This window comes from Dipodomys merriami, unplaced genomic scaffold (assembly GCF_024711535.1).
Source record: "Dipodomys merriami isolate MVZ:Mamm:240054 unplaced genomic scaffold, mDipMer1.0.p SCAF_36, whole genome shotgun sequence".
Taxonomy (NCBI): Eukaryota; Metazoa; Chordata; class Mammalia; order Rodentia; family Heteromyidae; genus Dipodomys; species Dipodomys merriami.
Window position 1 is genome coordinate 4,270,275 of NW_027205159.1, and position 26,387 is coordinate 4,296,661.

Here is a 26,387-nt window from a genome sequence, read left to right on the forward strand (position 1 = left end):
GCTTGGTAAGAAATGTATGCATTATCCTGCCCATGTAATTGTAGCCCCTCTGTACAGTATGTTCTCAAATAAAATAAAATACAATTTAAAAAAAATTTTGCATTCTGAAGGGTGTTCTTTTTCCTTCTTTATTAAAGGTGAATTCTTTTGGTAAGAACCCTTCCACTGTCAGCAAAGGGCGGCCCTCTTCATTTTTCTTTGAGAATAGTACTACCACTACAACAATCTAGAAACACATCTACTTTGCCCCCAACCTTCCATTTTCTTTTTTTTTTTTCTTTTTCTTTATGTGGTGCTGAGGAATCGAACCGGGGGCCTCATCCATGCAAGGCAAGCACTCTACCACTGAGCCACCTTCCCATCCCCCTCCTTTTTTTTTTTTTTTTTTTTTTTTTGAGGGTGAAACAATTTAAAGTCTCAGTTGCACAACCCAGCTGCCCTCTCACTATTCCTTTCTAATTCCCAGCTGCCAAGCAAGGTGGACCCTCCAGGGCTGACTTGAGAAAAGGAGGTAATGACCCCCTCACTCCCCGTGGGGGTCCTTCCTCTCCCCAGCGCTTCCCCTAAAATGCCAGGGGAAAGAAAACCGGGGTGGGGGATGGGGAACATTCCCACCTCCGCGGACCCTGCAGGGTGGCTTGTCCATCCCTCTGGGGGATTTGGGGACCTGACCCGCGCTGGGCAGACATCAATGGGGTTCAGGCTGTCATTCTCCACTGCCAGGGGGCGCAAACCCAAGATTTCCTGCTGCACCCAGCAGCCCCACCTTCCAGCCACTGTGGGAAACTTAGCTACAGGAACTGGTACCCCCCGCTGACCATGAGGGAAACCGCCCCTAAGCAGAAAACATTTTACTGTTCAGAGAGCTCTGCACCCAAGCACCCCCATCCTAGAACAACACCCCAGTTCCCACGATCGCTGGACTTCTGGCCCTGGAGATTCTACTCTCTGCGTAGCGCCCCACCGGAGGCCTTCACTAGCCAGGGGGCTGCGGGAAGCCTTTTTCTGTCCTTTGAAAGTCCATGCCTCCCGTACCCCTTTCTCCTCCCTTGCTCTTCTGCCCCCATTTCCTTCACCTTCACTGCACTTCTGCCACGCCTAGCAGCCACACCCCTTCTTTCATCTGGTTTCAGTTTTCCCCAGGCCAGAGTTCACTGCCACCTGCACTCTGAATGTTTCTAGCAGCCTGGACCTAGGGTGACAGTGGGACCACCGCCCTGGCCCCAGCCTGGGACGCTCCTTTGAAGGTAAGGACAGAAGCCAACCCGATGGTGGCCTTTCCCACGGAGGGGGGTGGGGAGACAAAGAGAAGAGAGACAGAAGAGAGGAAGAGGAGGGAAAGGGAGAAAGAACATAGGAACAATCCAAGACAACCTCCTCCCAAGACGACCTCCTCACCCTCCCCAACAGAGGTGTCAAACATTTCCAGTTCTTTTCCAGAAACGTGAGAGGAACTAAAGTTAGGTGCTAAGGACAGTTGTCCTTTATCAAGTGCTTACCTTGTATCTGACATTGTAAAAAGTGTCTTTTAAATGTCTTCTATTCATTTAATCCTCCCTGAGAACAAATGAAATGGGCAGTATCATCCTACTTAATTAAAAGCACTGTAACCCCCTCTGTATATCCACTCTTGTTTAGGGAAGGGAAGGGGAATAACAAAATGCTGAAACAAGGACACAGGATGACCCTTTGCAGCAATGATACTCACAAGACACTATATTGGAAATGGACTTTACAACTTGGTGGAGAGAGGGGAGGAGGAGTGGGGGAGGTGGGAGAGGGAAGGGATGGTAGGAGAAAAACAAAGGAGAGGGTAACAATGCTCAAGAGGAAATATACTCATTACCTTACTTGTGCAACTCTAACCCCTCTGTACAGCATCTTTACCATAAAATAAAATAAAAAATAGATTTTAAAATAGGGGCAAAAGCACTGGGACCAAAGCACAGAGAAGTTCTGTAATTGATTCAAGGATATCCAGCTCTTACAGAACTAGGTCTTACATTCTCACCTAAAATTCCTGGATTCCAGAATCTTTGCCTTTGATCTGGTGTTAGAATGAACAACAGGATGCATCTTGATTCCAAAACAATTAGTGCCTAGACAATCCCAATCAGAAGTAGGGATCAGAAATCATTATTCATTTCACCTCCTTGTTCCCTTCTCCAACACATCCTGTACCATACATGGTGCTAAGATATGGCATCATCTCTCAGCCTTAGAGTGCAATTGGATGGGCCCTGGGGGGTAACTGTCTATAGCCAGGTCTCTGTAGGGTCTGGGAATGCCCATCCCACAGCACAAATAGTATACTGAGATTGAAATCAGCTGGAAAGGCCTGTAGAGGCTTTTCTGGGGAGTGTAGTATTGGGTAATAGTACTTAGCAAGGTTTGTTTACAAGGACTGTAGGATCCTGGGAGCAGGGAGAAGTGAGAGAAGAGTTCTTGTGGCAGGATGGCACATGCAGAGGCAGATTGGGGTAAAACACAAGGCGAAGTGATATGTACAAATACATGGGTGATAATGACAATGAGGTGACATTACTGTTCCTGGCATTACAGATGGAAAACCAGATTCTACACAGACTCTTCATCTTAAAGGAGAAGTGCACGCGTGTAATCCAAGTTCATTTACTCTCTTTGCATTTCCTTCTTTTGTTTTTAAATGGTCACGCAGAGGAGTACAACACTGGATGTTGTAAGGAAGGACCCAAATGTACAAAAACCATGCTACTAAGCTGGAGAGAAGGGCATTGATTTGTTTTCTCAAGAAAGTTTATCCTAGCAGATGATTCTCCCCTATATGAACGAGCTAAGAAGTGGGAATCAGCTCAGGGAAACCAACTGGTACCTAGGCTTGTGTGCCCCATTGAATCTTAAGTTCCTCATTAGAAAGTTTTGAAGTGGCCTGACATTCATCTGGACACTTGGAAAGGACTTGGGCAATATTGCTTTTCGGGACAGAAACTTGACTTTCTTGACTTTCTCTCTTTGTTACTAGGGTGTATGAGTTCTGTAAGAAAAACTTTTTTCCATTTAAAGGAAATTTCATACTAGGTAGATATTCTGACCTTGACCTATGTCTCTAGTCCTTTTACTTTTCAGTTGCTCGTCAGGTAAATCTCTCATTTTTATTCAAACAGGGCTTGTAGCTAGGATGACAGACATGTCCTCTCATGCTCAGTTTGCTGGTTGAGATGGAGTTCACTAAATTATTACCACTGTTGGTCTTGAACCTTGATCCTGCTAATTAATTTCCACCTCGTATTTGTGATTACAGGTGTGAGCCACTGTGCCCAGCTTTGTCACTGTTCGTTATAGGTGGCATATACACATACATACACATACATGTATCTATACTTATTGTGTCTTGAATATTAAAAACATGAATATCTGCATAGTTAATATAATTATTAGTTAAATTATGTTAAAAGAGATGCGTTTAAATCTGTCAGAGCTTTGTGCTTTCTAGGGAGGCTGTCTACCATCAGAGCCACAACCTCCTAGTCCTTTTGATTTTAGTTTGTTTGTACTAATTTTACTTGGGCCAGCTGACTTATCAGATGAGGTCTCACTAACTTTTTGTTCCAGCTGGCCTCCAACAGTGACCTTCCTAGCTCTGCCTCCAAAGGTGTGTGGCTCCACCCCTGGTCCCTAAATTCCTTTTCTATCTGCACACTAAGTTCTGAAGATGGGTGACTCCCTGTCTTGGCTGCACATTAAAATCAATGGGAAGATTGATTTATTTTTGACATTACTAGGATTTGATCTCAGCCCTTGCTAAGCAAGTACCCATCTCCAGTCAGTGGGTAGTTTTGAGCAGATAGAGTGATTGCCAAATTAGACTGCTTTATTTATTTATTTTACAAGCTCTGGGTAAGAACTATCATCCTGGGTATTATGCTTTTTGTTAAGACATACTTGCAAAATTTATATAATAGAAGACCCTGCAGTGCCAATACATCGGATGATGACTCCAAAGTGTGTATGTATATATATATATATATATATATGTATATATATACTATATATATATACTATATATACATATATATAGTAAATTGGATGCATTAATTAATTCAGCAAATGACAAACAAGCTAGCATACACAAAGTGAACATATGGCAGGTAATGATTGCCTTACAAAGAAAAGCAGGTGTTTGTATGTGGGCAAGTGTGATATGCTAGATTTTTCACAGGGTGCTTAGGGCAGACAAGTAGTGAGTTACAATCTGAGATGAACAAATTTGAAAAAAAAGATAAAACTATTTAATTAGTAAAGACTTAATTAGAAATAATTTGGTAATTAATTAAATTAGTAAAGAAAAATTACTAGATATTTAGGAAAGATAAGTCAAACTCGAACATGACAGTCAAACAAAGCAGTCAATTTTTATATTTTTAAGTTAAATGTAAAAAAAAAAAGAAACAAGGCCAAAAAATGAAGAAAAGGTTAATATTTATTTCACTGTTGAGAGAAAAGGAATGTTCTATACTTCCAAGTAATGGGAAAAAAAATTACAATGTAAGGGAATGATTTGTTTGATTGTACCAACATAATGTCCCCCTGTATTAACTAACCAAAAGAGAAGTTAAAAACCAAACAAGTTATAAAAAACAACTACAAGTTTGAAAACTGGGCAAATGGTATTGAAAAATGATTAATAAACATGGAAATCAGATGAGCACTAATGTGTAATTAGTATTTGCTCATCTAATGCTATGTTTTTGTATCTCCACTATCTAGTTAGCTTTAAACCATGAGGGTGCTTTTCAGGTGTGGTGGAAACTGTCTTCCCCTGCTAGGTGAGAACAGGAAGTGCGGCAACAGCTCTGGAATGAGGTTCGGCAGTAAGTGTTTACCATGTTTAATATGTGCTCTGCTCATCCACTGCCCTGTCCAGTGGTAACACCAAGAATTATTAAACAATATGAACAAATAATAATAGCTAACAGTTAGCTAGCTACCCAGCTATTTTTGCTGCCTCTAATGACTGAATTCAAATCCTTGCACTTACTAGACAAATTCTGCCATTTAAGCCATGCCCCTGGCCCATTAGTTTTAGTTTTAGTTTTTCAGGTAGGTTCCCAGACTTTTACCTTGGACATAATAGGATTATAAGTGTCACCATTCCTGTTTTTGTGTGTGTGTGTGTGTGCCCTAAGTAGGGTTTGAACTCAGGGCTCTGTAGCTTTCCCTTGGCTTCTTTGTGTAAGGCTAAGTGCTCTACCACTTGAGCCATAGTTCAACTTGTAGCTTTTTGGTGGTTCATTGGAGATAAGAGTTTCATGGCCTTTCCTACCTGGGCCAGCTTTGAAATTAAAAACCATAGATCTCAAACTCCACAGGAGCTGGGATTATAAGCTTGAGCCATTACTGGCTTCTAGGGCATGTTGATTTTTGTCTTAGATAGGTTTGTGCTAACTTTTCTCTCCAAGCTGTTCTTGAACCTTGATTCTCTCATCTCCACTTTCTTATTCCTTATGGGAGTAAGCCACCATACCTGATTCAATAAATAATTTAAATGGTTCTACACATAGTTTTCAACAACCTGAAATCTTTCTATCAGCTCTAGAGAGAGGATGGTTACTCCCTTAAATGGTTAACAAAATTGAGGCACAAAGATAGTGTAAATGTCTTGCCCAAGATTGTTCAGGAAAAAATGGAGATTCACATCCAGCTAGACAGGTATCCCTGAAAACTGATCCTACTGCCCTGCAGTAGGATTGTCTTGGGTTTATTTTATTATATAGTCTATTTTGAAAATGGTATTGTATGTTAATGAAGAAATACTAGGTGCCAATCAAAATGGTATTAAAAAAAGAAAAGTGTGGTACAAGAAAATTATCCTTATATATAGTGTGACTGAAAGACCTGAACTTAAAACTTTGTTTGAATATATAAAGAAAAAATACTGAATTCATGCTAAAATATGTTCAGATTTTCTTCTTTTGGTCCATATCCATGTCATCCATCTCTTAATTGTACCATACACCCTAGTAAGTACATTAAAAATTTAGTGTATATATACCATTGGACACAGAGTTATTTTTACACACTAGGCTTTTTGTATGTTTTATGTTGAAACACACAACTTACTATATTGCTAGATAATCTCAAACTCCTATGTGGACTCTGAAAATGTAAAAGCTGCTATCTACTTGGAGTGATTTACAAGGGCCTGCCAGCCTAGAGGAGAAAAGTAGCATGAAGGAAACAATACTTCTTAAGGTTAAATGAATAGACAGAGTTAATAATGAAATATGTGTGAGTGGGAGGTGGGAAGTTTGAAGACATAGAAGCTTCTGATATGAGCACTTGGTACTTTCCATGCATAATTATTCCTTTATCTTTATCAATATTATCTCTTGGAAACTCCACAAGACATTTAGTGATGGCTTTTACGGGGTTGGAATAAATGGTTTATGGCTTCATTACTCAACCTTTTCCAGGATCTAAGAATGAATGGCTATTTATTTTTGTTTTTAGCATGTGAGGCAAGTATCAGTTGGTAGGAGGAGAACTGCTCTGGGTCGAGAGATTGTTCCTAGATGTCTTTGCAAATATAGAATGTTCTTATCATGCAATAATTCTCGAAGAAGCCTTTTCATCTTTTACCTTATCATGGTATCTGAGACATCAGTAACTAGACTGAGGTTGCACAGATCCTCAGAGCTGTCAAACTCTAAGGTCAGTTGGGGCTGTCCCTAAAACCAAGCTCTTGATGTCCACTGAGTTTACTCTGCCAAAATTCAGAGGCCCTAGGATGGATACAGTGAGATTTGGGAGAAGTAAGAGATATGGGAATACTTATGAAATAGTTGGATGGAATGAATGGCCTCCCCAGGAGAAGAGCCTTCCCCCATTCTGCTCTCTAAATCTTTTAAATGTGAAGTTGACGGCTAGATTGTCCCAAGGTCAAAGCTGAAGGCATACCTAGGTCACACAGGGTCCAGGTCAGTGTAAAGGAGAATCCTGAGTGTAGAGGCCTGACACTTATGTTTCTCATGTCCTTGAATCAATACATGTGGGTAAGTGAGTGCAGAAACATGTCCTTTTCTTCAGTAATACGTATTAAGAAGAGCTTACTGTGTTTTAACTGTTGTGCCAGATGTTAGAGATGAGCAAAGTTCTTAGCCTTATGAAACTTGGGTTCCATAGGAAGGAAGACTTTCAAAAATTCAACAAAAAATGAAGACTTAATTGTAAATCATTATGAACAGTTGGGGGTAGTATAAATACTAAATGTCCCCCAAAGGACCATGTGTTAGAAGACTTAGAAGATAGTCACAGTAGTGGTATTGGGGGATAGTACAACCTTCAAGAAGTAGGGTCTTTGCAGCACCCAACCTGTGAATCCAAGCCCCATGACTGGCAAAAAAAAAAAAGAAAAAAAAGAAAAACGAAAAACGTAGGGAGGTATTTAGATCATTGGGGGGATAGCTTTGAAGGGATAGTGGGACTGTAGCCCTTTTTACTTTCTTTGGCAACACTCAAGGGATGAGTAATTTTGCATTGCCCCATATTCCTGCTCTGTGCCTCACCATAGGCCCAAAAGAAACAATGTTAACTAGCTGTGGACAGAAGCTTCTAGAACTGTGAGCCAAAGTAAACTCTGACTCTTTGTCAGTTGATTATTTGAGGTACTTTTTATAGTGACAAAGAGGTCACTGATATATCCTGGTGTGTGTCCCCATCCCCATACTTCTATGTAGCAGAACTTCTGTACGTATCTTGATATAGCATAGATTGTTTATCCCTAGAGTAGTAGTAGATTTTGTTACCTTTTTTTTTTTGTTTGTTTTGTTTTGGTGCTGGTCCTGGGGCTTGAATTCAGGACCTAGGTACTATCCTAAGCCTTTTTGCTCAAACCTATGCTCTTCCATATGAACCATAGCTCCATTTCTAGCGCTTTTTTGGCAGCTTATTGGAGATATGAGTCTCACAAACTTTCCCTTCTGGGTAGCATTGAATGACAATCCTCAGCTCTCAGATTCCTGAGTAGATAGGATTACAAGCGTGAGCCGGTACCTGGCTGGTTTTCTGACTTTTAACTTTTACCATGGAGGTTAGATTTGATAGGTCAAGACTAAAAGACATTAGGCTCTGTTGTATTAGAAACTGCGTTGTTAAATATTTCTTCTAGGAGGCAAATTCATTGCCTTGAAATTGTCAATACTATGTGACTGAAAGTTGGGACAATTAGTGACTCTTTTAAAAGATGAGAATCTTCTGGATGATATCTTAAAGTTGTGTTCTAGAAAATGTTTTCCCACATTTCCTTCCTGAGATAGGATGTTTCTGTGTGAAGGCTTTAGCCTAACATGTCTCATTCTGTTTTCCAGAGAAAGCATTTGAAGACGAACCACAGCCATGCTTTGCAGAAAATTATTCTTGACACTTTTGATTCTTAGAATTAAAAACAATGCAGGTGAGTATTATGATTTGTCACGAGCATTTCATTAGTATCAGGGGTGTAGTGTTTTATGTGGAGGTGGTTACCTAAGATACTGAATTTAGAATTTAGTGATATAAAAAGCAGAGCAACAATTTGATATCCATGGCATACAGAATGAACAAAATCTTAGGAAGGGAATGCAATAAAGAAAATACAAATGATAATGCTGAAATAGAAAATATTTACTTCTCCAAATTTATGTAGATACAGGGTATAAAATTTGGTGTTTTGAAATAAATTATATTTGACAAGAAAATTACCTTCATTTAGCCAGGTGCCAGTGGTTCATACCTGTAATCTTAGCTACTCAGGAGGCTGAGACTTGAGGATCATGATTCAAAACTAGCTGGGGCAGGAAAGTCTGTGAGACTCTTATCTCCAATAAACCACCAGAAAACTGAAAGTGGCACTGTGGCTGAAGCGGTAGAGCGTTCGCCTTGAGTTGAAGAGCTAAGGGATAGCGCCCAAGCCCAGAGTTCAAGCCCCAGGACCAACCAAAAAAAAAAAAAAGAAAAAAAGAAAGTTAGCTTCATGCTATTTGTAACTGAGGTGGAAACAACTATCTTTGTTTTTGGTTTTTAGTAAGGTTTAAACATTCATTCTCTTATAAGGAAAACAAAATTTGTGTCATATTTTCAGTAGTTTAAGGAAAAGAAATAGAAAGTATGGCTCTTAAAACAGCAATTCCTACAAAATTAACAAGGGTGAGGGAAAGGGTGGCTTGTAAGGGATAAGTGTGAATGTTGAAAGGAGTGACACTGATCATGATGCTTTGTATTCATAAACTGCTTCATTAGATGGCAACTCCTTTGTACACTTATTCAAAGATAACAAATATATATGTATGTATATATATATGTGTGTGTGTATATATATATATATATATATATATTATATACACATATATATAGTTGGCTGTGGGGCTTGAACTCTGGGTCTGGGCACTGTCTCTCAGCTCTTCAGCTCAAGGCTTATGCTCTACTACTTGAGCCACAGTGCCACTTTCAGTTTTCTGGTGGTTTATTGGAAATAAGAGTCTCACGGACTTTCCTGCCCAGGCTGGCTTTGAACCGAGATCCTTAGATCTCAGCCTCTTGAGTAGCTAGGCTTACAGGCATGAGCCACCAGTGCCCAGCTAACAAAAATATTTTGAAACATTATAAACAACACACACATGTGGCTGGAGGTATGTCTCAGGTGGCATAGCACTTGTCTAGTAAGTAAGAGGGCCTGAGTTCCAAGCTTCAGAACAAGCAATAAAAACTAATTAATTCAAAAAAAGCATTGGGACTAATTAGAAAGAATACACAGAAAGAGGCTGCTTAGAGGTAGACTTTCAGAAGGTCTCAAAGCAGGAATTGTTTGGAGATTTTTGTTTCCCATTGATCAGAATTCAGAAGCCCCATTCTTTGAAGAATTCTGTTGTTGAATAGCAAGGTTTTCTTAGACCCTGAAGGAGGAAGTAGGAACATAATGTATGATTTTCTTTGGTTTGTTATCTAAGAGAGTAAACACTGGGGCCCATAGCACTTACATTGGGAAGTTCTGCTGAAGATACAGCAGAATTAAGCTATTCATACTATCAAATAATACACATCCAGTTTTGAGGTATGGTTACTTCAATGGATCATGTATTCTTCCAAGAGTACTACTCAGTAGTACCCAAATATTAAAAAAATAAAGCAGATCTTCTTTTCTTGATGTGAAGTGATTTGTCAGAAATGTCTGAGCTAGGTGTGGAAAGATGTATCTTATGGGTCCCATGTTTCCTGGATATACACCTAATACCTTGCTTCTTCTTACCGTAGAAATAAGTTTCAGGCACAAAACTAGGGGTACAGGTTTTGTGTAAGTTTTGCTAAGTTCTAGCTCTCTGTTCTTTCAGACACTTGGAGAGCATTATTCTCTGTGGGATTGACCCAATTTAGCTAAAGTTAGATAACAACAGCCTATATTTGTCCTAACTCAAGACAACTTGAAACACTGACTTTATTCTGAAGGAATGTAGTTTCTTGTATGACTGGGTTTTTTCTTAATTTTTACTTTATTTTATTGTGAAGGTGCTGTACAGAGGACTTACAGTTACATAAGTAAGGAAATTTATCCATGCCTATGTTTTTCTCCCATTATTCCTTCCCTCCACCACTATTGCCCTTGACCCTAAAATTGTAAAGTTCATTTCCAACATGATGTCTTGTGAGTATCATCCTTTGTCCTTGTTTCACCATTTTGGCATTCCCCTTCCCTTCTCCAAACCGATAAACATATATACAAGATACAGTGTACCACAACCAAAGACAGTGATTGTCAGAGATAAACCAAAGGAAAAAGAAAATGAAATAAAATAAGAACTCAATATAATACATTGATGACAACAAGGTCAACAACCAAAAAAAAAGACTTGCTGTTTCCATGTCTTTGAGTTCATTTCAATTAGCATCATTTTATATGGTCATATGTACATAGCTATTGAGCTATTGTGATCCTCTGCTAGGACTGTCCTAGACATATACTAATTATTACAAATGAGGGAAACCATGGAGTCTGTGTTTCTTTGGATCTGGCTTACTTCACTTACTATGATTACACCTCACCTCAGTTAGAATGACCATTATCAAGAAAACAAATAATAACAGATACTGGCAGGCTTGTGGCCAAAAGAGAACACTACAACACTGTTGGTGGGAATGTAAGCTGGTTCAACCACTCTGGAAAGCAGTATGGAGATTCCTCTAAAGATTAAACATAGAGATCCCCTATGCCCCAGCAGTCCCACTCCTGGACATTTATCCAAATGATCACAAGCAAGGCCACACTAAAGCTACCAGCACAACCATGTTTATTGCAGTATTATTTACCATAGCTAAGATGTGGAACCAACCCAGATGCCCCTCAGTAGATAATGGATCAAAAAATGTGGTATATATACACAATGGAATTCTATTCTTCCATCAGAAAGAATGACACTGCCCCATTCATAAGGAAATGGAATGACTGGGTTTTTATACTTTACTCATGGAAGAATGTGAATGTCTGTTCTGACAGTTTGAACTCCACATAATTTGAACTCTACTCATGTCTATAACCAACGATCATTACTAACAAGTATTGGGTTAATCAAGTCAAATATGTAATGTTAAATACACATAAAGTTAGATGCCTAAAGCCATTAGCTTTCAACTGCTCACTCTCACCCTATTCCTCATTAGACTCTTCCAATGTCAAATTGTCACCCAAGAGAAATGAGTGGGTATATTCACCAAGGTTAGATTAAAGGTTTGATCCTAAAACCATGAGCTTTCAATTGCTCACCACCCACCCTTGTAGAGTACATATTTCACACTAGGTTCTTCAGATGATAAATTATAACTATCTCCAAATAGAAATGTGTGGGTATATTCACCAAAGCACAAAGCACACATGAAATCCTTCTTCCATATAACTTATGTAAACTAATACAAAAACAACACTCACAAGCACATATGTTTGTACAAGTTTTTTCAAAGTTCGTCAAAGTTTAGAAACCTAGAAAAAAGTCCAAATTTCCAATAGATCATTCTTCAAGCATCCATGTACCCGATATATCTATTTTATAGAACAAACAGGAGCACAATTAGATATTGAATAGTAAGGAGACATGTCCCATTCCTGCTACATGTAGAAACATGTCTATTAAAGACGTAAGTATAGTGCTGGTGTAAAAACAGTCAGATATGTTTTATGTTGTATAATTTTGTTGCTTCATTAATTGCACTTCTCTAAAACAGGAAAATAAATGAATTGTGAATGACAATTATAATCAATGTTCACATATACACATGTATTAGCTCTCTGTGTGGCAGCATTGAACAGCAAATTGGAGATTATGTGACAACCACAAACATCATGTTTATGTTCCTTAACTCTTGCCCTTTGAAGTGGATTTGACATCTATGGCTTCAGAGCTTTCTTCAGACTTGAGAGTGCATTTATTTCTTCCTCAGGCTGTAGTTAGTAATGTGAATTTTAAACCAGATGACTGCTTTGAGAAATAAACCTCAAGAAAGACAGGGAACTTTGCCTTGTGCTCAGAGAAATTCAGTTCTCTACATGCCACTAAAGGGTACCCCACCAATAGAGTATGAGAAAGGTCCTTTAAGGCCAGCCTTCAACTAGGGAAAAAATGTACCAGGTGTGGAATGGTGACTAGATCAATTTCCAAATCCAGAGCAATTAGGCTAATTAAGAGGGAGGAGAAAAGAAAAAAAAAACAGGAGCAAGATCGGAAGTGACAGGTACCTGGATTTGGACTGATACCGAATCAATCAATTCTTGATGATTCATTGGTAACCTACAGCAGATTCTTAGATTATGGGGTGCCCTTAGCTTTCCGCAGGCAACATATTAGGTAAGCTGGTTGGGCACAAGGTAAGTCAGATTTCTGAACAAGCAAAGAAAGAGTTCCATGGCTTTTTGTCTTCTTTTCCATGGAGACTTCTTAGCCGGGGAAATTTGGAGGTAGGTGTGACAACAAGTGTGATGTATCTGATATTCCTTATAAAGAAATTGTTATTTTTCATAATTTCTATTAAAAGACAGTAGTCTATATAATATGTCTTTGGGATTTTTTCTTGTTTAGAGGAAGATTATCAGATATCAAAATTTGTGGGCTTGAACTCAGGGATTTTTGCTTTCACTTGGCTAACAGCTGGTGCTCTACCACTTGAGCCATACCTCCAGTCTGATTTTCTGCTGGTCAATTAGAGATGGAGTCTTGCAGACTTTTCTGCCTAGGCTGGCTTTGAACCAATGTCCTTTCAATCTGAGCCTCCTGAGTAGCTAGGATTACAGGTGAGAGTACAGAACTCTGCCTAAGACAGTCTTATCTCTCCTAGTGTTGGAAGCCTGACCATGGATGTTCAAATAAAAGAATTTCTTGCAGTGTGCTGCTGAGATTTCTCAGGGATTTCTCGTTCTCCTAGATTTTTTCACTGATGCATTAACTGGGAAAAATATTTTTATAACTTTTTCCTTTTTCTTCTTGCTAAAATTTAGTAGAATCTTGCCATTTTCAAAACAACATTAGCGCAGTAGAAGAGGAACCTTTTTATCTGAAATACTGCTTGTCTTCATCTGCTCATGGGAATGAAGCAGCCACCATAAAATGGTCCAAATTCAACGAGTCACTTGGATGGGTAGAACTGAACCCCAGACCTTCTCCCAGAATTACTTTGCATGATTATTCTTTGGAGTTTTGGCCTGTGGAGTTAAAGGATCAAGGACGCTACCTTTTCCAAATGGGGTGAGTATACCTTTGGGTTTTGGTATATTTCCTCACATACAAATACATAGTAATCTGAAGGTTGGATAATTTATGTATTTTTCCATATGTATATTTCATTATGAAAAAATAATCTCCTTATCTATTTTCTTCATGATCTTACTGAAAGTCATCTATCTCTCTAAGATTTGTTCTTAAAGGATCTCTGCTAATGAAATGTGAATGAAAATCAGTTTTAAAATCCAGCATCTTCTGAAGTCTAAATGTCTGGGTTGCATGAATTCAGTGGGTGAAACTTCAAGTGATATGGATGTGGAGAGAAGGATGGCCAGGGTTATTTTCCCACTTGGCAGCCTCAGGCTGTGGAGAAGGGGCAGGGTTGACATATAAAGCACTCAAGTCTAGTTTTCAGGGACCATTGGGAACCAGGTACCAGTGCTGGCTGAGGATGGGCTTGGAACCAGGCACAATGGATAGCTCTGGATTAGTGAGAGGGGCGGTGAGTGTTCAAGAACTGGTGTTCCAGCCCTAGAGATGTATGCCAGGAGAGTCATAATCAAGAATAATACTTTCTGTGAAATGAGAACAACCAGTTGAATGTGTCAACCACTATAGTAAACTTGGATCTCTGTATAAGAATGGATATTGATCTATCTTCAATCGGTCTGTGTTTACAAAGGTTCATGTACATGCTTTATATACAATGCATGGATTTGTATAAAAATTTGAGACTGACCTGTTAGAAACTAGCCCAGGGTTAGTTTGGGTGGTATCATTGTGTTGCCACATGTAGCAAGTTTCTTCTAGAAATCTCACCTTCACTGTAGTGAGTCCTGATCATTATCAACCTTGCCTTTGAGGAGAGAGTGAGAGATATCACAGTGAAACCTCCATATCACACCTGTGGGGTGTTTTTATACATAGAAACTCCCAAGAATCAAAAATTGTGAAGCTCCTTTTTCAGAACCAATATGCTCTTTGTGACCTTTAAAGAGCGATAGAGAAGTTTGTCCCAGCTAGGTCTTTTCATAGCAAGTTACTGAGGAAGGACGCCAGTCAAAAGAACAACAAATATCACCCCCTTCACAATGCTGATTGGTTAAACAAAGACATGACTTAAAAACACCAAGTTGTATGGACAGGGATGAAAGAAGACATTGTGGCAAAGAGGCAGTACCTATGATCATTTCTTGGAGAAGAAAGAGACACTTCCATTGTTTTGATATGAAGGTTGGAGAATAGAGCTTGTTACTGGAAACAAAAGTGAGGCCATCAGAATGAGGCAGGGGGACAGAGAGGCATAAAAAATATAGGTAATAGATAGAGGGGGCCAGGAAAGCAATGGGTGCAGCCTGACCTTGATGACAAATTCTGAAGGCTGTTGGAGATGATGACTGATAGGAGAGCAAAGGAATGGGAGGCGTGGCTTGGACATTGGCTTTATCAGTGAGCCTGGGAGCAGGCTGTTTGGTCACTTAGCAGCATGGAAGATACAGAGATCATCCAATAGCAAGAGATTAGCAAGCAGCATCTAACATTTGCTACAGATATGCGTATGTACATGCATGTGTGTGTGTGTGTGTGTGTGTGTGTGAGAGAGAGAGAGAGAGAGAGAGAGAGAGAGAGAGAGAGCGGGAGAGAGAGCGGGAGAGAGAGAGAAGAAGGGAGGGAAAGAGAGAGAGATGACTCAGGCGTGTAAGCCTTTGTAGTTTGCTGTGAAAATTGTTAATGCTTAGAACCTTTGCCTGGTACTATAAGATTGAAACTGTAGTCCTTTAATATTTTTAGGAATTATTGCTAGTAATCAAATGCCCCTGGGGACTGATCATTTATTCCTGTAGTAAAACCCATATTGTCCTATTACATTTTTACAAAGAAATCAACTAAGAAAGAAAGGGATATAGAAGCATTTTGATGACAGAGATAATGGAAAGAAGGTAGCAAGAACACAGGCAGAAGATTAATTATTAGACCTCTGGCTGATGAACAGCAAGTTTGGCTTTGCAAGTATCCTCAGATGAGAGTCAGTTAGAGCAGTGTGTGTGTGTGTGTGTGTGTGTGTGTGTGTGTGTGTGTGTGTGTGTGTGTGTGTGTGTGTGTGTGTGTGTGTGTGTGTGTGTGTTGGTGCTGGATATCAAACCCAGGGTCCTGCACATACTAAGCAAGCATTTCTACACTGAACTACCACCCCAGGCTTTAAAACTTGCTGTTTAAAGGGACCCTCATAACAGATTGGAATTGGTGGCCACAGGTAGGAGGGAATGACGTCTATGAATGTGGAAGGGGCTAGGGTGTCATAGCTTTGGGCCACTTGGTTTCAGCTTCACACCAGCCACCAGCTATTTGATAGCACTATCCTGTTTAGCTTGTTTCTACATTCACAGGGAAGTGTCTCATGTAAGGTGGGGATTCTACCTGTCAGCATTTGCTGAGTGTTAGGACCTATGGATCAAGAGCTTTGCAATTTGACAAGTTGAGAATATGCATACAGCCTATTTCTTGTAACCCTCTCCTGAAATGGCTCTCTCCAGTTCAGGAGCCTAGGAAAAGTTTACAAACACACTTAAGAGGAAGATGCTCTTTCAAGATCTAGATATCTCATGTAAGTAGTCTGTGCTTTCTCTAGCCTTAACTAGTCTTACAAAAATTCAGGCCCCAGACTCTATGGACTCTGTCCAAAGAACACTTGCTCCTTGGAAGTCAAACTGTGGTGCATTTATATCCTGACTCTATCCCACAACAGGTGTGTGATCCTGGTCAAATTGTAGAATCTCTCAGGGATACAACTTTCTCATGTGTGCATGTATGTGTATACATGTATATGTATATGTGTGTATGTAAGAGATCTCCCTTACATGTATCTAGTAAAACATCTGGAATAATCTTTTCTTTTGTCTAGCAGTTGCATGCTTAAAAGGTAGATGGGAGAGCCCAAAGTGGGCACACATCTACTAAGCAATATGTATCAGTTGTAGTTTAGGTATGGATCTCTGTACCATATGAACAGTATAAGCAAACATCCAATTGTGATCATTTTTCTCTTTCATAGCAAATATTACTCCTCTAAAAAGTATTACTATTTTCTCTACCCTTTGATTACTCATTTATCATCAGAAGGATTATCAACTGCAAAATCCCTTCACACTTACTTTTGTCCAGCCAAGTATACAATACAATTGTGCTAGGAGCTGTGTCAGACTTCAGTTCATTGGGCTAAGTTAGAAAGGTGGTGGGATTGATGCCTTGAGACATGAGTACAGGCATACCCATTCAGAGGACAGTGTCAGGAAGGCTTGTATACCTTGTGAAATCAGGGATACTTTCTTGTCTTGGTCTTAGAATCATCAAAGACATGATCTATGACTTGCAAAATGTGTGCATGCATGTGTTCATGCCTATGTTTGTGTGCCTATGCATGTGAATACATGTGTTAGACAGCTCAGATTTTATCTTTGACTTCATGACAGGTGTTAAATTTCCTCATACTCTAAAAAGAGGAGTCAGAGCAGGGTTGTGACTGAAGATTGATTAACTAAAGAAGTCAATCATGAATCAGTCTCTAAGTAGAAATTGGGAAGCAGCTGGGCATAGTAGCTGATACCTGTAATCCTAATTACTCAGGAGGCTGAGATCTGAGGATCATAGTTCAAAGCTAGCCTGAGTAGAAAAGTCTGTAAGATTCTTATCTCCAATTAGCTACCAAAAAAAAGAGCCAGAATTGGGGCTGTGTCTCAAATGGTAGAGCATTAGTCTTCAGCAGAGAAGCTGAAGGTAAGTGCTTAGCTCCTGAGTTCAAATATTGGTACCTGTGTCCAAGAGTGCACACGTGCACACATACACACACTACAGTTAGAAAAATATTCTTTTGACTTAGTTTCTATCAGGAAAATGGGAGAGAGGTGCAAAGTTTCGGTAGTAATTACAAAATACATCTACATTTTTGCTTTATAGAAATTCTACTCAGGAATGGGAATTAAAGGTCACCAAAAGAAACAAACACAGCTGTTTTAGTGAAAAACAGGTGACCAGCAAAAGCGTGACAGTTAAAAAATCTTTCCAGATTAACTGTTCTAAAAATTACTATGAAAAGTGGATCAAACGAACATCATTATATAAGGTAACCTTCTTTTAAATGTTTCAACTTAAGACTTGATAGCAATCAGTGTCATTCCTTTATCTTCCATACTCAGGAAGCTAAGATCTGAGGATCATAGCTCAAAGCCTGCCCAGGAAGAAAAGTCTGTGAGTCTCTTATCTCCAATTAACCATTAAAAAAGCCAAAAGTGCAGCAGAAAGTAGAGACAGCCTTGAGCAAAAAACTTAAAGGACAGTGCCCAGGCCCTGAGTTCAAGCCCTCATACTGGCATATACACATTCAATAAAACCACCTGATAGAAAAGGTGAAATTACAAAGTAAAAATCTAAACCAAAGTGGTTGTGGAGTTGTGAATGATATTTATATTATTCATTTTTTACCTCGAACTGTATAGAATGAACTCATATATACAGGGAAAATATATGCTGTCAAGTTTTTAATTTTAAGAATATATGACAAAAGAAAATAACAAATCTGAAACTAGCACTGTCCAAAATTAGTTCATTTTGGGTTTGTATGTAAACATCTGCACTTAAAAGTTGTTTATTTTGGTTGCTGCCTTTCTTTATCCACTAAAAATTAAATGTGATTATTCTTCTACATTATTAAACATTTTCTTTATTTGATGTACTCGGGATTGAATCCAAGATCTCAACGTTTATTATAGAAAGCAGTCTACCACTTAAGTTTTTCCCCCCAGACCCTTTCTTCATTTGGTTTATGACATAGGGTCTCACTAACTGGTCTCAAACTCATGGTCCTTCTATATCTGCCTCCCAAATAGCTTTTTCTTTCTTTCTTTCTTTATATTTTTTATTATAAAAATAAGTGTACAGAGGGGTTACAGTTACATGAGTAAGATAATGAGTACATTTCCTATGTAGCATTGTTAACCTCCTCCTTTGTTTTTCCTCTACCATCCCTTCCCTCCCAACCTCCCCATATCCTCCCTTCCCCCTCCCAAGTTGTAAAGTTTGTTTTCAACATAGTGTCTGTACATCTCATTGTTACAATGGTTCAACCTCTATGCTTGTTACAGCATTTTGTTATTTCCCTTCCCCTCCCCAAATTAGAAAAATGTATATACAAGATGCAGGGCACCAACATCAAATACAATGAAAACAGGGACTTGAACTCGTGGCTTGTGTTGTATCCCTGAGTTTCTTTTTACTCAAGGCTCTTTCACTTAATCCACAGATCTACTTCTGGCTTGTTTTGTTTTGTTTTGTTTTTGGTAATTTATTGGAAATAAGAATCTTATGGGTTTTCCTGCCCCGGCTGGCTTTGAACTGAGATCTTCAGATCTCAGCCTCCTGAGTAGCTAAGATTATAGATGTGAGCTACCAGTGCCCGGCCACCCCTGGTTCTTTAAACATTTTTACACACGGGATTTTATTTTGTATGGCCTGGTTTTATCTAACTGGTTATTAGACTCTTGTGACACATTTCATATTTTTCACTGTTATTTAAACGCTGGTCGTGGGGCCTGAACTCTAGGCCTGGGTGCTGTCCCTCAGCTCTTCAGCTCAAAGCTAGCACTCTACCAGTTGAGACACAGCCCACTTCCGGCCTTTTCTGCTTATATGGTGCTGAGGAATTGAATGCAGAGCCTCATAGATGCAAAGCATGCACTCTCAGCCCCATAAATATTTTCTTAAGTCTTTGGATGCTTATGTGACTTTCCTTTAGCCAAGTCTCTTAATGCATAATTACTGGATCAAAGGCTAATCAAGTTTTCATTTTTGATCTGCATTGTCAAACTAGTCTCCAGGGACCTATGCTAGAGTTAACACCTCCAAAACTGTTATAAGAATCCTTCTTGCTAGACACCAGTGATTCACACCTATGATTCTATATACTTAGTAGACTAAGATCTAGGGGATCAAAGTTTAAAGCCATTTTGAGGCAGTAAAGTCTAAAAGAATCTATCTCTGAAATAACCAGCAAAAAGCCAGGATAGAGGCATGGCTCAAGAGGTAAAGTACCAGCTGCAAAAGCAAGCCAAGCAGCCAAGTCCCTGGGTTTAAGCCAAAAAAAAAAACAAAAAACAAAAAACAAAAAAAACGAGATCCAAAGCAAGAAAAGAAAAAAAAAAGAATTTCTCTTTCTCATAATTTCCCAAGACTTGGAAATGATCCTTTTTTAGAATGTTAAAAATCTGACTTGGAAAATTCCTGAGCTCTTAATGTTTTTTCTTCTCATTATAGCCTAAATAAGTTGACTTTTAAATGTATTTATAGCATTTTACTATTAAGTCTTTTGTAAATTACCAGGGTATTTTCTCTGTTTTCCTCAGTTGATGTACCTTTTCCTTGTAGGAGAATAAGAGCTCTTTTAAATAACACTTTGGAAATGATATATCCATGCTTGTGGTGTGTATGTGTGTGTGTGTGTGTGTGTGTGTGTGTGTGTGTGTGTGTGTGTGTGTGTATAGTGTATGTATAAAAATGTATGGTATGTCAGGGGCTGGGAAGGTGGCTCAGTGGTAGAGCACTTGACTTGCATGCCTGAGGCCCTGGGTTCAATTCCTCAGCACCACATAAGCAAAAGAAAAAAGCCAGAAGTGGCGCTGTGGCTCAAGTGGTAGAGCGCTAGCTTTGAGCTGAAGAGCTGAAGGACAGCACCCAGGCCCAGAGTTCAGGCCCCACGACTGGACCAAAAAAAAAAGTATGGTATGATCATGTATGTATGGTATGGTCCTGGGCATGCACGACACAGTATCATTTATGTGCAAGAATGAACCTGACAAATGACTCCATCATGAAAACCTTGAAGCGCCAGGAGAGTGGGTGGCTTGCACAGAAGAACCTAGTAAACTTGAAGTAACTAACAATGATGTCTTTGACATTTTTCTGCTTGAACTACTTGAACACTGTTTAACTTGTGACTTTTCTCATTTGAAATGTTGTGTCAACATGTGAATCAGTCCTGAGTTGACTTACCTCATTTCCTGTCAGAGGTTCACATGCTACAGTACAGGTAATTTGTGAGGTTCGGTATACTGGGTTTTAGGAGGTCTCCATACACAGATGCCTAAATTTAGAGGATGGGTGTCTTGAGGACATTTGTAGCTAAACAATTGATCGCAAAGCTAAGTATGCTCAGCTTGTGGATTGAACAGGTCTGAAAGCACTAGGTCCTCTTCATTTAGTAAAGGGACATGTCATGTGGTAAGGGCAGGCACCCAGCTGCCATTTAGCTATCATTCTGGATTACCTAGACTGATGGCTGAATGATGATGATGATTGATTACAGGAATACATATTGAAATTGAGAGAAACAGAGACAGAGACAGAGACAGAGAGACAGAGGGAAAGAGACAGAGAGAGGCCAAGATATGTATAGAGAGACAGAGATTGAGGATACTTATGGATTTGAATATTCTCCATATATACCTGGTTCATCTTCTGCCTTCTGGTTCAAGACATCAAAGAATGGGGAGATGTTAGTTGCTACTAGCACATCTCTGATTGTGTTCCTATCCTTGTTACCTGTCTCTAGAATGGACACTAGTGAGTGTGCTGAATTAGACTGAAAGTGTTAGGAGAATAACATTGTGTTGTGAATAAACTTTTGACCCTAAGATGCTGTTGTTGCTTCTCCTTTCTTCCTCCCCTTTTCTTTTTCCTCCTTCTTCTTTCTCCTCCTCCTCCTTTCCCTCTTTCCTTCTTCCTTCCTCTCTGTCTCTGTCTCTTTCCCTCCATCTTTCTGTGGTGTGTGTGTGTGTGTGTGTGTGTGTGTGTGTGTGTGTGTGTGTGTGTGTGTGTGTATAAGATTCCAAGAACATGGCAGCTGTGACAGGGTCCATCTCTCCTATCTTCCAGAATATATTTACAATGACACGGATCATAACTTCCTGGCATGGCAGGTCATTGTTCACTTACCAGCAATGCCAGCTTCCTGGGATAGTTACTTACGAATTGCTATTTCTCCTTCCCTACAAGTGTGGATGTCTTTGGGGCAATATTAAAACTATTTTATTTTTTTAATAGAACTGTGAAAAGATAGAGGAAAGCAGCAAAAAACTATTGATGGTGAAGAATGCCAAGTTTGAGGACCAAGGGTACTACTCCTGTGTGTTTTCCCTTCTTCATAATGGAAAACTATACAACCTCACTAGCACTTTCAATATTACTGTACTTGGAGGTGAGAAAAATGTTATAATTCAGAAAAAACAGACCTTTATTAGTAAAATGGAATCTTTACTTTCTTATAAATCCTAGGAACTGAGGGGTCATTTTGTTAAGCTAGTGACCACATTTTTAATGTAAATATAAGATTCAAAATCTTTATCTTGGCTCCCATCTACCTGGCTGATGGAACATTTTCCTTGGTAGCAAATTAAACTTCATATGTGTGAATGTCACATAGAAGTTGAGTAAATAACTGAGCCTTCTCTTGCTAAACATTAACAGATGTTTATTATGGTCTCAACTATTTCTTGAGGATATTTATGTTTAATAATCAACTTAATATTGGGAAGTAAAGGAAGAAAGGAAATATTGACCAAAGTGAGTAAGATACTTTCCTCAAGGAATTTATTATAGTCTAGAGACAATGAGGACATAGAAGTGCTATCATATGAAACAAAGTCAGCTGTGAAACTGTAAGGATATGCCTGGGTACTGGAGGAATGGCAGGTGTAGAAGGCTCCATCCAAGCTGGGTTTTGGATGGAAGGCATCATTGGAAGGGCAGGCCTTGTGAATGGTATAGTGGCCATGCGAGGGAGTAAGGGTGTCTGTGGGAAGGAAGCATTATACAGAGCCTGATTTGCTTTGTACCCAGATGAAGCATCTACAATGAAAAAAACAAAAGCATGGCTTTTATTGTGACAAGGATATTAGAGGTAATTGAATCTAACTTCATCTCACATGGTAACCTTAATATGGCACAGCCAAGAACTAAACACTAGACTTGCAGTCAGGAAAGTAGGGCATACAGCATGGAAATATAGGAAAGGGAGTGATTGGCATTCTGGTTTGGATGGAGCAGATTGGAGTACTTAGAACAATAGTTTAAGCCTCACTTGGCATTGATAGCTCCTGTCTATAACCCTAGCTACTCAGGAGGCTGAGTTTTGAGGAAGTCAGGTCAGGCAGGATGTGAGACTCTTATCTCCAATAAATTAATCAGAAAATATCTCCAATAAATTAATCAGAAAAAGCCAGAAGTGGTGCTATGGATCAAGTGATAGAACACTTAGATTTGAGCACAAAGATACTCAGGAACAGTATGCCCAGGCCCACAGTTCAAGCCCCAGGATTGGCAAAAACAAAACAAAATCCCCTCACTGTTGTTTGCCTGGCACCTGTGGCTCATGCCTGTAGTCCTACTACTCATGAGGCTGAGAATTGAGGATTGTAGTTTGAAGCCAGCCTGGGCAGGAAAGATTGTGAGTTCTTATTTCCAATTAACCACCAAAAAACTGAAAGTGGAGCTGTCATTCAAGTGGTAGATTGTTAGCTTTGAGCATAAAAACTCAGGGAAAGCTCCCAGGCTCTGTGTTCAAGTCCCATGATCAGCACAAAAAAACAACAAAAAAGAAACAACAATCCCCCTCCCCAACAAAAACCTGCTATCAACTCATTGTTTTACTTTGGGGATTTTTCATTTCAGTGTGTTTGGATCATAGCTCACCTTGGATCATTGCAATTACAGAAAGTAAAACCATAAAGGGAACTCCTGGGTTAGACTCTTTTAGATGAGATAAGTGTATTATAACAGATTCTTCAAAAGACAATGTTAATATGTTTTTTTTTCTTTTCTTTTTACTTTTAGATCACACTAAAAGAATTCCAGTTTACTTGGGACCAAAGTTTAACCGTGTTGAAGTTGAACTGGGTATATTTCAATGATTTCTTTGCATTTATAAACAGACATAATTGATTTTCAAAAAGTCACGGTCAATCAAATGAGCAAATCAGCTCAAGGAGTTTGTCCAGGCCCTGAATTCAAGCCCCAGGACTGGCAACAAAAAAAGAAGAAAAAACAAAGGCAGTAGGTCTGCTTCTGGTTTGAAGACCATGGAGTCAGCCACCCTGTGTCACTTTTCTCTAATTGCCTCTCTGACAATTTTCTAATCACTCTCCAATTGTCTTACTATCGTGTGTGTGTGTGTGTGTGTGCGCGCGCGCGCGTGCGCGCGCGTGCGTGTGCACGTGCATGCATGTGCAGATTGTAGAGCTTGAACTCAGGCCTAAACTTTCTTGCTCAAAGCTGGTACTCTACCACTTGAACCACTACCCTACTCCGAGTTTTTTGCTGCTTAATTGGAGACAAGAGTCTCACAGACGTTCCTTCTGAGGCTGGCTTCGAATCTTGATCCACAGATCTGTTTTGTGAGTAAGCTAGGATTATTTCTAAACATGGAGCGATGAGCCAAACTTGTTTCGTAGTTTGAATAGTTGATGAATTGATTCAGCTTTGCCATTGGATCAAATTGACGATACATTTAGGATTTGTCCAGACAGTTCTAATGAATCAACATGTCCATTTTAGTGATTTCTTTCACCAAGGAAAGCAAAAAAGGAAACGAATATATTTGCATATAAATACGCGAAACCAGGCATGATGCTTAGTATAAGACTGAAATATATTATTGAAGCAAATTCTCCAACCAACTCAAAGGGGTGTTGTCTACACTATGCATTAAAGGCCACCTACAATAACTTGAGCAGCACCAAGTCTCTCAGTGAGCTCAGAACTGAGCTGTGGTTGCTAGAGCCAGTGCACCTTGCATCTCTGGTAGCAGGCAGGGAGGAAGAAGGCTGCAGTCCTGTCTGATACAGGCTTTTTCCTTTAGAGACACTTGATTTCCTCAGGACAGTGAGACTGCAGGAAATGTCACATAGCCATTGCAGCCTCTCATACTGCCCAAGCCCTTAGCAACACTCCTTCAAGCTGTGTGTACGACCAAACTTTTAGTAAGATCTCTTTTCTGTGAGACTCCTGCCAGCCCAACACAAGGAATAAAATGGTTGCCCATCTTCACTTACTCAAGAAGGTATCTTTCCTGACTTCAATTACTATTTGAAGATGTTGTTCTCTTCTAGTATATATTAATCATAGAAAATCATATATATATTACATACATGCATATATATTATATATGTTGATTATATTCCCTGCCCCGGTTACCTAAACAACCCCTCTTTGGACTCTACTCTTATTTTAACAATTTCTTTTTATTTTCTCAGTATCTTGATGCATTAAATTTTAAGGCATTTAGAAATAATAATTGAAGGATTTGATTTTCTACAATTTTCTATTACAGTATTGATATGATACTAAAAAGAATGTCTACTGGCTTACTTCAGTACTTTATTTCTTTTCCATCCCTCCCTTCCTTCCTTCCTTCCTTCTTTGCTTCCTTCCTTCCTTCCTTCCCTCCTTCCTTCCTTCCTTCCTTCCTTCCTTTCCTTCTTTCTTTTCTCTCTCTTTCTCCCTTTCTTTCTTTCCCTTTCCTTTTCCTTCCCTTATCTTCCTTTTTCTTTTTTGTGCCAGACCCAGGGCTTGAACTCAGGGCCTAGGTGCTACCCCTGAGCTTTTGTGCTCAACACTAGCACTGTACCACTTGAGCTGCTGCTCTATTTCTGGAGCTTGTGGTATTTAATTGGAGATAAAAGTGTTATGGACTTTGCTGCCCAAGCTGGCTTTGAACCATGAGAACTGTGATCCTCAGATCTCAGCCTCCTGAGTAGCTAAGATTATAGGCATAAGTCACTGGTACCTGGATACATTCTTTTTTTTTTTTTTTTTGGATCGGTCATGGGGCTTGAACTCTGGCCTTGGGCACTGTCCCTCAGCTCTTCATCTCAAGGCTAGTGCTCTACCACCTGAGCCACAGTGCCACTTCTGGTTTTCTGAGTAGCTTATTGGAGATAAGAGTCTCACAGACTTTCCTGCCCGGGCTGCCTTTTATTAAAATTTTTTAATTAGTTAATTTTTTTATCCTCTCCCTGCCCCCCCAGTACTGCCCCCCCCCAGGCTGGCTTTTGAACCGTGATCCTCAGATCTCAGCCTTCTGAGTAGCTAGGATTACGGGAGTGAGCCACCTGCACCCAATTTGTTTTTGATAACTGATTTGCGTGTAAATATTTAAAGAGAAATCAACTCATAATTTGATGATGTCATTGCTACTAAATTCTATTGTTTTTCTTTATCTTAAAATCAAAGCATATTATCTACATTTCTAGACTGTAGTACTATGTTTTATAATAGGTTAACAACATCCAGTAATTATATTAATCTGAAACCTCTGAGAAATCTGAGTTTCTAAAATCAAGGTTGGTTGTCAACTTTTCCCTAGGAGAAAGTATAGAACTCAACTGCTCTGCGTTGGCAAATCAAAATGATGCCGTTTATTGGAATTTCCAGAAAGAGAATGAGACACATGTTAATGTACATGAAAAGGAAGGAAAGGAAATCTGGTATGTACATGTGGCATATAATAGATACTATGATATATATATATATGTGTATATATATATAAAACAATCATCATAGACATCTAATGCAAAAGATGCTGGGATTCTGAGTGGCTGATAGATACAGTGTCTTGGGTTAGTTTAT

At 39.3% G+C, this 26,387-nt stretch overlaps 1 protein-coding gene across 4 annotated transcripts in view; it reads left to right on the forward strand.

Annotated features, from left to right (window-relative positions):
* The first annotated feature begins 1,153 nt into the window (after positions 1-1,153).
* Positions 1,154-26,387, forward strand: part of Il18r1 (interleukin 18 receptor 1) — a 38,938-nt gene continuing 13,704 nt past the window's right edge. The window contains exons 1-7 of one of the 4 annotated variants that reach the window (XM_069988429.1): positions 1,154-1,247; positions 8,346-8,431; positions 13,493-13,739; positions 17,670-17,835; positions 21,807-21,960; positions 23,595-23,657; positions 26,125-26,245. In XM_069988429.1, the coding sequence (XP_069844530.1) occupies positions 8,374-8,431; positions 13,493-13,739; positions 17,670-17,835; positions 21,807-21,960; positions 23,595-23,657; positions 26,125-26,245 (809 nt within the window). In that variant the 5' untranslated portion in view covers positions 1,154-1,247; positions 8,346-8,373. Of the gene's footprint in view, positions 1,248-8,345; positions 8,432-13,492; positions 13,740-17,669; positions 17,836-21,806; positions 21,961-23,594; positions 23,658-26,124; positions 26,246-26,387 lie in introns of those variants that run through there. The other 3 variants (XM_069988430.1, XM_069988432.1, XM_069988431.1) reach the window with 3 other exon arrangements.